Raw genomic sequence first — 15,000 nt, forward strand, 5'->3', positions numbered from 1 at the left:
GTAAGTTGTATGTCTGAAGTATGTGATATACACGGTAATAATGCAGGGTGGAAAGAAAGAGTTGGATTACTGATGAGAGAGAGAGAGAGAGAGAGAGAGAGAGAGAGAGAGAGAGAGAGACCTATTACTCATCACTGGCCGAGGATGAGATGGAGGGATGGAGAGGAGAGGTATATGAGAGAGGGGTGTGTGAGTTGGGAGCAGGGCAGTGAAATGGCGGGGGACAGGGCGACTTGGAGGCGATTTGTTTGTGGCCACCCCAAACGGGATTGAGGCGTCTGGCAATAGATAGAGAGATAGATAGACGATTTTCCATATTTTCCGTGCTCATTATTATTATTATTATTATTATTATTATTATTCACTGACAAGCTGATAATGATAAATGTTAACGATATATTTATAATTATTCTGCTTCTCAATCTTCGTCACGCCGTCCTCCCTTTAAACCATCAATTACCTCACATAGAATTGCCAAAGACAGATTTATTTTGGGCTAGTCTCTCCTTTTACATTTATTTTCATTTATCTTGCACTCAATTGTCTTCTTTTATTTTCTGTTTTTTTTTTATGTGTAGATTTTAAGCTGTTTTTTTTGTTATTGTTGTTTTCTTGTTAATCTGTTTTTTATTGTTATTCTGTTATTGTTTTATTGTTAGTTATTGCTGTTGCTGTTCTTTTATTATTCTGTTATTATCAGTTATTCTGTTATTGTTCTTCTGTTGTTGTTAGTTATTCTGTTATTCTTAGATACTCTGTTATTGTTAGTTATTCTGTTATTGTTCTTTTGTTATTGTTAGTTACTTTGTTATTGTTATTCTGTTATTGTTAGTTATTCTGTTATTGTTAGTTACTTTGTTATTGTTGTTCTGTTATTGTTAGTTATTCTGTTATTGTTAGTTACTTTGTTATTGTTCTTCTGTTATTGTTAGTTACTTTGTTATTGTTCTTCTGTTATTGTTATTCTGTTATTGTTAGTTACTTTGTTATTGTTATTCTGTTATTGTTAGTTACTTTGTTATTGTTATTCTGTTATTGTTAGTTATTCTGTTATTGTTATTCTGTTATTGTTAGTTATTCGTCTGGTTCCCCTCGGCCGTGTGTGCCATGGTTGAGGGTGATGCAGGGCAGGCCAAGGAAAATATTGCAAAAAGGCAGAACGATAATAAAAACCTTCACGCCCTTACCATACTTCCCTCCGTCCCTCTCCCTCCCTCCCTCCCTCCCTCCCTCCCTCCATAGTGCTTGCCATTCTTTCCCCCCTCCCTCCCTCCCTCCCTCCCTCTCAGTTCCTTATTATTCCTTCTTTCCTTCCTTCCTTCCTTCCCTCCTACTTTACCAGTTCTTCCTCTCCGCCTCCCTTTCTTTTTGTCCTTCCTCCCTCCTCTCCCTCCCTCCCTCATTCTTTCATATCTGCGTCCTTCCCACCCCCTCACTCATACCTTCCTCCTTTCCTCCCTTTGCACCTCTGCAGTCTCTCCCTTCCTCCCTTCCTACCCTTTCCCTCCCTCCCCCTCCCTCCATACGAAAGGCTGAGATTTACATACTGAAGGAGAGGGGGTGAGTAAAGAGAGGGAGGGAGAAAGGGAGGAAAGGGGAGGGGGAGAGAAAGGAGGAAAGGGAGAGGGAGAGAAAAGAGGAAGGGGAGAAGCGTGTAGGAGAGAGGTAAATAAGAGAGAGGGAGAGGCATAAAAAGAGAGGGGAGGAGGAGGTAAAGAGAGAGGGGAGGGTAATGAATTTGAAGAGGGGAGATAAAAGAGAGGAGGAGGGAGGGGTAGAGAGAGGAGGGGAGAAAAGAGCGAGTTTGGAGAGAAAAAAAAATGGGATAATGAGGTAGGGAAGGGGACGGGGAAGGGAGATAAGAGGAAGATAAAGGCAATAGAGAGAGAGAGAGAGAGAGAGAGAGGTTTTCCCTGCACACACACACATACACACACACACACACACACACACATGCATACATACATACATGAGATTTTCACAGGCCTCGCTGCAGTCACGGAAATTCCATGGAAGTTTTCTTTTAAGTGTTTCTTTTTCTTTTCTTTCTTTTTTTTTCTTTTTTTTGGTTTGTGTAGTTACCATAAAGAAATTGTTTTGGAACTGAAGTTTTAAAATGTGATTCTCTCTCTCTCTCTCTCTCTCACACACACACACACACACACACACACACACACACACACCTTTAACTTGTAGTTTGATTAAGTAAAACATGGCAAACGGTGACCCAAGATTTAATCTCGCGGAGGCGCATGTTTTGCACGGTTGTGTGTGTGTGTGTGTGTGTGTGTGTGTGTGTGTGTCTGTGTGTGTTTTAGAGAAAGTCTGCTGGCCATTAGTGAGAGAACACTGCCCAGAAAAATCTAGAAGGTTTAGAAATTATATATATATATATATATATATATATATATATATATATATATATATATATATATATATATATATATATATATACGGTATATATACTAAATGAGGTAAAAATCTGTTTGTGCTATAGCGAAAAAAAACCCTGCGTGTTTAGTGAAAAAATAATGTAGTGCGAGGACCTGTTTGTAGAGTCAGGTGTGTGGAAGTGTGTTTGTATTGACGGTAAAACATCTACGTGGTGACTGAAAAAAGAAATAATCTGTTGAGGATTGCATGGCAGCGTTGGCAAGCCTGTGTGTGCTGACGTGAGTGGAAGCTGGAGTCTTTCAAATGAAGAGAACAAGCAAGTGGTGCGTAAACAATTGTGTTGTTTTGGTGGGAGGCTGCTGGTTGGAAGGAGAGGGCGACCGAGGCCGAGGTGGGGAAATGAAGTTCCAGATTAAGAGAGAGTTTTTTTTTCTTGGTCGTGGGAAGAGGAGTTGTTAATGAGGAAGGATGGACATGCAGGATGCCCTTTTGGTGAGGCTATCCCCCCCTCTCAGGACGAGGCGTCAGGCAGTAGGTACTCGTAGATAGACAGATAAATAGATCGAAAGCTGTTGTGGTGAAGGACCCTGAGCCCTGCTTGTGGTGAAGGATAATAATACGATATAAATAATAGATATAATTCATTTTGAGGTAGACAGGAATTATTTGGCCTTCGTGCTAGTGGGGAAAAATAAAAGGAGAAAATAAATAAAAGAAAGATCGGTGCTAAGCAAGAAAATAAAATACGATGCCATTTGTGCCGTGTTGAAAGAAAATATATTTGAAGTTAATTGTGCCGAGAAAGAAAATGCGTTTGACCGCCATGACAAGGGGAGGGGAGGGGAAGGGAGGGGAGAGGAGAGGAGGGGGAGGGGTTGTAGGAGGAGGAGGTGGGGAGGGGAGGGGCTGTAGGGGGAGATGGAGGGGAGGGGAGGGGCTGAAGGGGGAGGTGGAGTGGAGAGGAGGGGAGGGGCTGTAGGGGGAGGTGGAGTGGAGAGGAGGGGAGGGGCTGTAGGAGGAGGGGAGGGGGAGAGGAGGGGCTGTGTGGGGTGGAGGGGAGGGGAGAGGCTGTAGGGGGAGGTGGAGGGGAGGAGAGTGAGGGTCTGTAGAGGGGAGTGGACGAGAGAGAGGGAAGGGAGCCGTAGAGAGCAAGGGGGGGGAGGGACTTGAGAGGGGAGGGGGTAGGTGGGGGGGTGGTCACGTGTCCTAATTAAGCCATTAGGACTGATTAAGCTGCTTTACGGCTAATTAACCACCATTACCATCCCTGCCACCCATCCACCACCTCCATCTCTAGTTCCTGATTCAGTTCCTTTATATTTCGTTCCCTTAACAATGTAGGTCAGGAGTTATTTTTTAATTTAGTATTTTATATATATATTGAGTTGTTTCTTTAAGTTTTACCTTCCTTAATGATCTGGGACAGGTGGAGGTATTGTTATTGGATTTTACTGCGGTGTTGTTGTTATTATTATTATTATTATTATTATTATTATTATTATTATTATTATTATTACTACTACTACTACTACTACTACTACTGCTACTATTATTATTATTATTATTAGTGGTGATAGTGGTGGTGGTGGTGGTTGTAGTCCCGTAGTAGTAGTAGTAGTGATTGTGGTGGTAGTAGTGGTAGTTATTAGTTGTAGTAGTAGTGGTGAACGGATAATAACCAGTAATAGGATGATTTAACGTCAAAAACAATGAAATATAGTAGCAATAAAAACAGTTAACGATGATGATGATGGGAATTAATAAGATGATGATGATGATGATAATAATAATAATAATGATAATAATAATAATAATAGTAATAATAATAACAATAACAACAACAATAATAACAGCAACAGCGTAATAGTAGTAGTAGTAGTTGTAGTAGTAATGATAATAATAATAATAATAATAATAATAATAATAATAATCCCACCATTAAAATTCCACCAATTTCACAGACATCACGTAATGTCAAGAAGCCCGTTTTCTGTTCGTCCTAAGACTGTTAATTCCGGGGAGTCTTTTTTATTTTATTATTATTATTATTATTATTATTATTATTATTATTAGCGTTATAGATCTTTTTTTATTATTCTCTCGCGGCCCGGTTGCGCTGTGTTAAAAGTTTGATGTAGATTATTTTCTTCTCTGCAGTTTATTTCACTTAGTTGAGGTGTGTGTGTGTGTGTGTGTGTGTGTGTGTGTGTGTGTGTGTGTGTGTGTGTGTGTGTGTGTGTGTGTGTGTGTGTGTGCCTACTTACCTACTTACCCACGTACCGTACCTGCCTACCTACCCACCTACCTGCCTGCCTACCTACTTACCTACAAACCTACCTACCTACCTACCCACATAGATACATACCTGCCTACCTACTTATAACCCTAATTACTGAACCAATTCCCTAGCCCACAGCATCGTAATCACCCAATTAAGAATGATCAGCCTTTAATGAGGGGGTAGGGGGTCGGGGGGGAGAGGCGGGGGGATGGGGGGGAGACGTAGAGGGGTGGGGGGAAGGATGTAGGAGGGGGGGAAGGGATGGAGGAGGCGAAGGTGAAAGGTGGAGTGGGGGGGAGAAAAGGATGGTAGCTGGAGAGAGAGAGAGAGAGAGAGAGAGAGAGAGAGAGAGAGAGGAGGATTGTTAATTAAGCTGATGAGTAATTAGGTGTGTGGATGGTGTAGGGCTGGAGTTAATGAGGCAGAGTGGGTGTGTGTGGTGGTGTGGAAAGAGGGAATGGAAGGGTTAAGTCTAATATTAATGAAACCTTAATATTTTTAGGTCACTTGGCATCGTATCCTCTTCCTTACATACATATATACGTGGGTTATACATATACACACATACGTACATACACATACATACACATACATACATACATACATACATACATACATACATACTGTACATACATACATACACATACACACATACATACATATACTGTATACGTGGGTTACATACATACATACATACATACATATGCATACATACGTACAGTAGGGTGCTGGGTACGTTCATACATATACATTCTTACATCGGGTAGTACACACACACACACACACACACACACACACACACACACACACACACACACACACACACACACACACACTCTCTCTCTCTCTCTCTCTCTCTCTCTCTCTCTCAGTTCCTTCACCTTGCCTTGAGCGGAGACTATTGTTCTTAATAACACACTAAGTCGGAAATAAAACAACACTACGGCTCTACATCCTCTCCATGGCACTTCTTCGTGACAAGCATCGTATCTCTTGTTAATCTTGTCTCACAGGTAATCATTGAAGACGGAGAGAGAGAGAGAGAGAGAGAGCAATTTTAGGCCAGTTTAGAGTGAGCGGAGTACAGGAATATAATTTTTACAGAATGTCATGTGAAAAGGAAGCACCAGCAAAATTTTTCATGAGCCAAAAAAAAAAAAGAAAAAAAAAAAGAGGATGATGAAGGTATAATGAGCTGGGGAGAGAGAGAGAGGGTGATAGTTTTTCTTTTTTCTTTATTTTCTTTCTGTTTTTTCTTTTTTCTTTTTTTTGTGGGATGAGAGTTGTCCACACGCCATGAGGGCTTCAGGGTGGGGTAATCATTTATTGTGGCCTCAAAATTCATGGAGAGAGAGAGAGAGAGAGAGAGAGAGAGAGAGAGAGAGAGGTAACGAAGACTAAAAAAGCATGTGATCGTGACTACGGTGCGTTTAACTTGATTTGACTAGTAACCAAGGAGACTCAGGGCTTAGTATTCAAGTTATAGGAGTGGGCCAGTGGTATCTAGGGCGTATGAGTGTGCCAGTTCCGTCAGATAGTAGCAGAGGGCCTGTGATGGGGGTGTGTGGCGCTATCGTGGCACTGATTTGCAGGGTGATTGATGAGGCGAGCAATGAGCCAAGGTACACGTCCCTCCCTCCCTCTCTCTCTCTCTCTCTCTCTCTCTCTCTCTCTCTCCCTCTCTCTCTCCCCCATCCTTCTCCTCCCCTTCCAGCTTTCTCTCTCTATCCCTCTGCTTATCAGTCCCTTAATTTCACCCCTCCCTCTCTCTCTCTCCTCCAACTCAACCCCTCCCCTCTTCCCCTCCATCTTCCTTCCCTCCTCCCTCCCTCTCCTCTTCCTCTCCATCTTCCTTCCTCCCTCCCCTCTTCCCCTCTATCTCCCCTTCCCCTCCCCCCCGTCGACTGGTGACGATGATAGATGAGTGCAATCCAAGAGGAGAGGGGAGAGAGAGGGGGGAGGAGGGTTGTATGGATATGAGAGAGAGAGAGAGAGAGAGAGAAAGAGAGAGAGAGAGAGAGAGAGAGAGAGATGGTGGGGAATCGGTGATGAAGAAAAGAATGAATATAGGTAGATAAACTGAGATAGATAGATAGATAGGTAGATAGATAAATAGAGAGAGAGAGAGAGTCTGACGTACACACAGACATGAAGGAAATTGATGTAAAAATAAATGAACAACTGCCGGCATGCACACAGTGAGAAAAAATGGATGGAGAGACGAGTCACTGAACAGAACAGATAGCTAGGTAGATAGATAGACGGATTGATAGGTAGGTAGGTAGGTAAATAGATAGATTGATGGGTAAATGGACAGCCAAATAGCATAAGACAGACAGACAGAAAAAGACAGAAATTTTGTGAGGCTAATTGATGTAAAGAAACTGAACTGATGGATACTTAAATACTTGAGAGAGAGAGAGAGAGAGAGAGAGAGAGAGGCAGAAGATAGCACAAGACATATAGCTCTCTAAGTCTGTGGATTAGTAGACAGATAGACAGACCGATAGATTAATAGACGGGGAAGGAGAGAGAGAGAGAGAGAGAGAGAGAGAGAGCATGAGACACAGGTAAAGAGCATAGTAGAGACAGATAGAGAGCGTGGGAGAGATAGACAGTGCGACAGACACAGAAGGGAGGAGGGGGGGGTGACAGATCAGAAATACCTCCGTTGATCTGGTTTATGATGTGCTAATCCCGGGTTGTGTATTAAGCTGTGAGGGGGAGGGGGGAGGGAAATTGGGGAGAGCGAAGGGGGAGGGGGCGGGAAATGAGGGAGGGCGAAGGGAGGGGGGATAGTTGAGATAGACATGCCAGACGCTTCACTTTGCATCGCTGGAGGGAAGGGGGAGGAGGGGGATTGGAGAGGAGGGGGATGGATTGGGGGACTGGATGATAGTAGAGTGAGTGTACGAGCTGGGGAGGAATTGAGAGTGAGAGGGGGAGGATTGTGGGGTCGGGGTGATTGGTTGTCCCACCAGACTCTTCACTTTGCATTGTTGGAGGGGAGGGGGGTTGGTTGGTTGGGGAGAAGGGGGTTTGGGGAATGGATTCGACGAAAAGGGGGAGGGGGATGTAGTGAAGGGGAGGGGGGTTGGTTGGTTGGGGAGAAGGGGGTTTGGGGAATGGATTCGACGAAAAGGGGGAGGGGGATGTAGTGAAGGGAAGTGGGGTTGGGTAGTAGAGGGGAAGGGGGGATGTAGTGAAGGGAAGAGGGGTTGGGTAGTAGAGGGGAAGGGGGGATGGAGTGAAGGGAAGAGGAGTAGAGGGGAAGGGGGAGGAGATGGAGAGAAATGGGGAGTGGGGGATGGAGTGAAAGGGAAGGGGAGAGGGGAATGGAGAGAAGGGAAGGGGTGCTCGAGGGACGAAATGACAGTCGAGTAAGTGTAGGAGATTGGGGAGGAATTGAGAGTGAGAGGGGGGGAGTGGGGTTGGGGTGATGGTAGGGCTGGGGTGTAGGTGGACGATGAGGATAGTGTGAGGGGTGGTAAAGGGAGTTCTCGTAGTGAAGGGGTTAGTGAAATTCTGTATCTATCCACCCCAGTTCAAATAGATTGCCTTTGACTGAATATAAGCGTCTGATGATAGCAAGAACGAAGAAATAATAATAATAATAATGATGATAATAATAATAATAATAAAAATAAAAACTCACATATATAACTGAAAGAAAAACGCAATACACAATACAGAAAAAAAAACTCAAATTAATGAATGAAAAACGGAATAGGAATGAGCACAGAATATTGCAAGAAATACGAAATCCCGTGGAAGGATACCGTATTGCAAGGCTCAATTTGCAACATCACTTATAGTCCTTTGTTGCACCGTCCTTATTCTCTCATCATCACATGCCACCACTTAAGTTGCAAGAATGGACAGCACAGAACTCCCCACACACACACACACACACTCCTTGCCGGTTGCATATCACGGCTTTGGAAACGTGATCTGGATGTAGGTCGCAGCAGGAATGAAACCGAGCCCAGTTATAGAAAGCTGCGTGTGTTTTGGTTCTTTACGTGTGTGTGTGTGTGTGTGTGTGTGTGTGTGTGTGTGTGTGTGTGTGTGTGTGTGTGTATCATCAAAAGCCTCTTACATCAGCCAAAATAACAACCCCAAAATCATAACAGACCAGGTTTTCTCTCCCATTTTCTTTCTTCACTTAGACTCCTCCCGTTTTCGTATTCAGAGGCCTAAATTCATACTACGTTTCCAGCCAGAATTTTCAGTATTATTTCTTTATTTTTCGTCCGGATTTGAACCTAATACTGTTTTTTTATTTTTTTATAAGTATTTCTGAGCAGACAAATTCTCTCTCAATTTCGGAAGATAGGAAGGGTAATGTCAAGTAACGTTGTTGTACCAGTGTGTATCTGTGTGTGTGTGTGTGTGTGTGTGTGTGTGTGTGTGTGTGTGTGTGTGTGTGTGTGTGTGTGTGTGTGTGTGTGTGTGTGTGTGTGTGTGTGTGTGTGTGTGAGAGAGAGAGAGAGAGAGAGAGAGAGAGAGATTGAATTTAATAGCCTTTGTTACAGAAATGAATGATGAATGGACACCGGATTGAGAGAGAGAGAGAGAGATTTAATTGAATGTAGCCGTTTTTACATGAACGTGATGAATGGATGCCAGAATGAGAGAGAGAGAGAGAGAGAGAGAGAGGATCAGGGCTTGAAATGCAGGTGGATCCCTGGATCACTTGGGGGGGTGTTTTGTTGTGTTTCATCTGTGTCTGTTTGTGTGTTAATTCTCTCTCTCTCTCTCTCTCTCTCTCTCTCTCTCTCACACACACACACACACACACACACACACACACGATAACAGACAGTGACAGACGGAGAGCTGAATTAAATATTGGACTGCCAAACTCATCAAGGCTTGTGGCAAAACTGAGAGAGAGAGAGAGAGAGAGAGAGAATAGATACACAACACAAACATCTATTGATCCCATGTAGGTAACGTGGCTGTGATACTCAAAGATGTCCATATTATTGACAAAATGGCAGGGAGAGAGAGAGAGAGGGGGAGAGAGAGAGAGAGAGAGAGAGAGAGAGAGAGAGAGAGAGAGAGAGAGAGAGTTATTTAGATACACTGAACTCGACACACATATTGATTCTATCGAGGTAATCCGGCTTTAATAGTTTAAGTTCTGCTTCCAGTGTATTATTAGCAGAGAGAGAGAGAGAGAGAGAGAGAGAGAGAGAGAGAGGCATTATGAGGCAAACAAACGTAAATGAGACTGAACGAACAGGCTACCCTCTCCATTCCCTCCTCCTCCTCCTCCTCCTCCTTCTCCTCCTCCTCCTCCTTTTTTTCACCTCTCTTCCGTCATCATTTCTCTCTCCTTTCCCTCTACCCCCTTTCCCATAACCCTCTTCTCCCTCCCCCCCTCCTCCTCCTCCTCCTTTCTCCTCCCCTCCCATCCCTTCTCCCTTGCCCTCTCCTCCTCCCCACTATTTTCTCCTTTATCTCTTCCCCTCCTCTTTCTGTGCTCCCACTCTCTCTCTACCCTCCTATCTCTGTTCTCTCCCCTTCACTCCCTCTCCCCCTTCCCTCTCATCTCTGTCTTTTCCCCTCCCTCTCCTCCCCCCCCTCTCATCATTGTCTCTTCCTCTCCCCTCTCCTCCTTCTCCCCCTCCCCTCTCTGTCTCATCCCATCCCTCCCTCTCCCGCACCCCTCTCTGTCTCCCTCTCCCCCACCCCTCTCTTCTCATCTCCTCCCCTCCCTCTCGTCCCCCACCCCTCTCATCACTAACTCATCTCCCCCTTCCTCTCCTCCTCCTCCCCTCTCATCACTATCTCTTCCCCCTCCTCCCTCTCCCCCTCCCCTCTCATCTCTGTCTCATCCCATCCCTCCCTTCCCCTCCCCCTCTCATCTCTATCTCATCTCATCCCTCCCTCTCCTGCACCCCACTCTTCTCATCTCCTCGCCTCCCTTTCCTCCCCCTTGTTTCTTATCTCTTCCCCTCCCTCTCCTCCTCCACCCATCCCTCCCTCCGGTGATCCAGTGCTTAACCCGTATTTCAGGCGTGATCCCCTCGCTCATAAATCCGGCTGGCAATACGGCGGCCGGCTGAGGCGTATTTATTGCTTTATTTACGGGTTACGTTATGAGGGCATGGGGGGGTGAAGGAGGGAAGGATGTGAGGTGGAGGAGGAGGGTTGGAGGGGGGGGGATGAAGGAGGGAAGGATGTGAGGTGGAGGAGGAGGGTTGGAGGGCGGGGTATGAAGGAGGGAAGGATGTGAGGTGGAGGAGGAGGGTTGGAGGGGGGGGGGGTATGAAGGAGGGAAGGATGTGAGGTGGAGGAGGAGGGTTGGAGGGGGTGGGAGGTAGTAATAATGAGAGAGAGAGAGAGAGAGGGAGAGGCAAGCAGTAAAGCGGAACAAATTACGTAACAAAACGACCGTCATACCTGCCAGCGTCTAATTGAGCTTAACCTAACTTTTTCGTTCTCTGACAAAGTATATCAATTTATGATCTGAAGTTATGGTGTTCTCATTTACTCCTTTGTTCATCCAAGACTGTCCATTTCCTCCTACCAACAACACACATTCCTACTTACACATACAGCCACCCACACGCACCCACACCCCACATGTACGTTTAAATCACCCACACCCTCCGATATTTACCTGTACGCTTCAATTACCCTGCACCTACCGAGATGGCCACACACCTTTTAGACCTGCGGTGGCGAGGTAGTTCGAGCCCCACACAAATGAGGATGCTTCACGGTACGATGTTATTCTACCTACTTACCTACCTACCTACGTATATACCTACATGCCTACCTACTGCAAAAATATCCTCCTCATCTCTCCTTATTGTGATGCGGCAGTTCAGATTTGGAGTGAGTTGGCGGTGTTGTCTGTCTGTCTGTCTATCTAATATATGTGTTATCTCTTAATTTATCTACCTACCTACCTACCTGTCTACCCCACTAATACCCTGCTACCCTCTCCCCCCTTAGTTGTGATGCAGCGGTTTGAGGTGGGCGTGAGTGACAGCGCGGGCGTGGTTGGCGGCGTGGCGGTGGTGACGTGTGACCTGCCCCCAGCCGTGGCCAGGCACGTCTCCGTCACCAGCTGGACGGTGGACGGCAGGCACCTCACGCCCTCCACACAGCCAGGTGACATGATTAGACAGGTGTGATCAGAGAAACAAATATCTTCCCGAGGTTTGACAAATACCTACAAGAAAAGTGGAACCATCTAAGACACAGTGTCGATGGGATTCTTTTTTCTCCCTCGTCAGTTGTATATTTTCTTGATGTGGAACTGGGAAGATAGTTGTTTTCTTCCACTGTACAAGAAGGATCAAAAGTTAGCCTTAGTATTCCATGGCGTCTTTCACACTTAGGACACGCTTCTCACCCTCTTTGACGCATCGATAGAATCATCAGAGAAACATACCAAGCCTCTCACAGCCTAGGAATATTGGTCAGCGGAGAAAGTGAGAAGTAGAGGAGGCGACATACTTGATGAAATTTTGTCCGCAAGTAGATACAGTATTAGGAAATGTAAATAAGCAGGAGGAAGGAAGGCATGTAGGGAGAGAGTTGCAAGCAGCGACCTTACCTCTTTCCCCCCTTTTAATCCCACACAGCCATTTGAGGAACGATCTCAGGTAGGATGGAAAAGCTGGATAGGTGCAAATGAGATAGGTAGACAGGCGGGCGGATAGGCATGAGCAGGTAAGCGAGACTGGTAGGCAGGAAATAGGCTCTAGGTACGTAGACAGGTAGGCAGGAAATAGGCTCTAGGTACGCAGACAGGTAGGCAGGAAATTGGCTCTAGGTACGCAGACAGGTAGGCAGGAAATAGGCTCTAGGTACGCAGACAGGTAGGCAGCAAGTAGACGCGAGTTTCATAGTTACATAGATACACAAACCACACTAACCCTTCGTTCCCAGCTAGGTGACACTGTCTTGATGTTAAAGGTAAAGATTTTTTTCGTAACTGCATGAGATAAATATTAGGATAACAGATCAAAAGGAAGAGAGAATTTGGGTCGGCCTGAAGAAGATACAGTAGGCTGGTAGGTAAGAGGTAGGCAGGAAAGTGGGAGGTCTTTAGGTAGGTAGACAGAAAGCAGAACTGGAGAGATGGTTGGTAGGCAGGGAAAGGCAGATAGGTATGGAGATGGTAGGCAGAGAGAGAGAGGGGGAGGGAGGGGAGGCAGGATGGGAGGGGATGGGGTGGCAGGCAAGCATTCAGTCAGTCAATTAAATGGCAAGGCACGCAGACAGGCAGCGGGGGAGGTACGTAATCAGCAAGGTATTTAGGTAAACATGCAGGTAAGCTGGTATATAGGTAAGTGGATGTTGGATATCTGTAAGTAGGTATGTTAGTAGATATGTAGATTGTAGGTAGGTAGATAAATGAGCCACAGGGAACGGACAGGTGGATAGGCAGAGTTGTAGGGGGGTAGGCTAAAGGTGAAGCGAGAGAGGAAGGGTTTAATAATCAAATATACATGTAATTTGTGTTTGTGGGTCGGGGTGACGTAGCGAAATGAGTCTGGTGGGCAATTATATCAGTGCTTATATTCTGCATTATTATTATTATTATTATTATTATTATTATTATTATTATTATTATTATTATGTATCTCACCTTTCTCCTATTTCCCTCTCTCTAATCTTTTTCTATTCTCTTTCTTTTTCTCTCTCTTTTTTTTCTTCTCTTTTCCCCTTCTTCTCTCGTCTAATTATTTCAGACTTCCTCACATCTGGTATATCTCCTCTCTCCCCTCTCTCTTTTCTGTGCACACTTTCTTCTTTGTTTCTTTCACTCTCTTTATTCCGTCTTTCCTTCTGCTCTCTCACTCTCTCTTTAATCTCTCTTCTCTCTTGTTCTCACTCTCTGCGTTGTTCTCTCTCTCTCTCTCTCTCTCTCTCTCTCTCTCTCTCTCTTTCGTTTTCATTCTCCTCTTTCTTCTCCTCCATTCCTTCTTTCTCTCTTCCTTGGTTCATCTCTCTCTATCTTTAATTCTCTCTCTCCTTTCCCCTCTCCTCGACTTCCGTTTACCATTCTCCCCTACTTCGCGTTTTTGCATTAATTACTTAGCCAACTCTCTCTCTCTCTCTCTCTCTCTCTCTCTCTCTCTCTCTCTCTCTCTCTCTCTCTCTCTCTCTCTCTCTCTCTCTCTCTCTCTCTCTCTCAGTTACTTTTCCTCCTTCCTGTCTTATACCTCATACCGCTTTTCCATCTAAATACCTTCCCTCTTTCTCACTCCCTTCTCCTGTCTTCTTCCTCCCGTTTCTCTCCTCTTCCCTCTCTCTTCCTACCACCCTTCCTCCCTCTTTTCCCTCCCTCCCTCCCTTCTTTCCTCCCCTCCTCCATGCCTCCCCCCGCCTCTGTGTATGCATTAATAAAGCAATTAGTGTGTTTATACCACAGTATTACCCTCGTATGTATCTCCTTCTGTCATACACTTATCATTCCCTCTCCCTCCCTCCCTAACTCCCTCCCCTCCTCTCCCTTCCCTCCCTCCCTCCCTCCCTATCTCCCCCTTCTCTCCCTTCCCTTTCTACCCCCTCCCCTCCCTCCCTCCCCATTCCTCTCCCTCCCCTTTCCAATCTCAGTCATTCCCTCCCTCCCCTCCTGTCTCATTCATTTTCATTCATTCCCCACCTCTTTTCGTCTTTATCTCCCTCTCTCTCTCTCTCTCTCTCTCTCTCTCTCTCTCTCTCTCTCTCGTGGTAATCTTTCCCATAATCACCCTTCTTTCTTACTTCCTTCTTCTCTCTCCTTATCCCTCTTCCTCCTTCTCCTCCTCCTCCTCCTCCTCATATAGTCCCTCTCTCTTTATCGGCATTTACTCTTTAATTTCGTGATCCATTCTCTCTCTCTCTCTCTCTCTCTCTCTCTCTCTCTCTTCCACGATAATGTGACTGCCCTTCATAGACCCTGGAGTTGTGGTGGCCTGGTGGTAGCGTGTTTGCCTCTCGGTCTGCGTGTGTGTGTGTGTGTGTGTGTGTGTGTGTGTGTGTGTGTGTGTGTGTGTGTGTTTGTGTGTACGGTATCGCCTGCAGATGAATAAAGTCGTCCGGAGAGAGAAAACAAAATCACAGGTGAGATTGTAAGGTAAGTAAGTCAGGTGAACGACTTTGGCGAGGTCAGGCATAGCTTGGGGTGGCTGGCCGTGCGTCAGGGGAAACGATCATGCAGAATGGCTAACTTTTGGCTCCCCCTGTTTGACTCCCCCGCCCCCCCCCCTCGCCCCGGAGATTGGCAAGCCCCGTGTGTGTTTTTCCCCGACTAGTTTCCTGCGTGACCCCCCCCCCTCGTTTTTTTTTTAATTGGAGTATTGCTGTTTTCATGT

At 45.5% G+C, this 15,000-nt stretch overlaps 1 protein-coding gene across 1 annotated transcript in view; it reads left to right on the top strand.

Annotated features, from left to right (window-relative positions):
• LOC145417807 (cell adhesion molecule Dscam2-like) overlaps positions 1–15,000 on the top strand; it is a 252,292-nt gene that overhangs the window by 66,674 nt on the left and 170,618 nt on the right. Inside the window, exon 4 of the mRNA XM_080286430.1 lies at positions 11,645–11,803. Coding sequence (XP_080142556.1) covers positions 11,645–11,803 — 159 coding nt within the window. The remainder of the gene's footprint in view (positions 1–11,644; positions 11,804–15,000) is intronic.

This window comes from Coenobita brevimanus, chromosome 14 (assembly GCF_032717465.1).
Source record: "Coenobita brevimanus isolate Jiangsu-jjx chromosome 14, ASM3271746v2, whole genome shotgun sequence".
NCBI classification, from domain to species: Eukaryota; Metazoa; Arthropoda; class Malacostraca; order Decapoda; family Coenobitidae; genus Coenobita; species Coenobita brevimanus.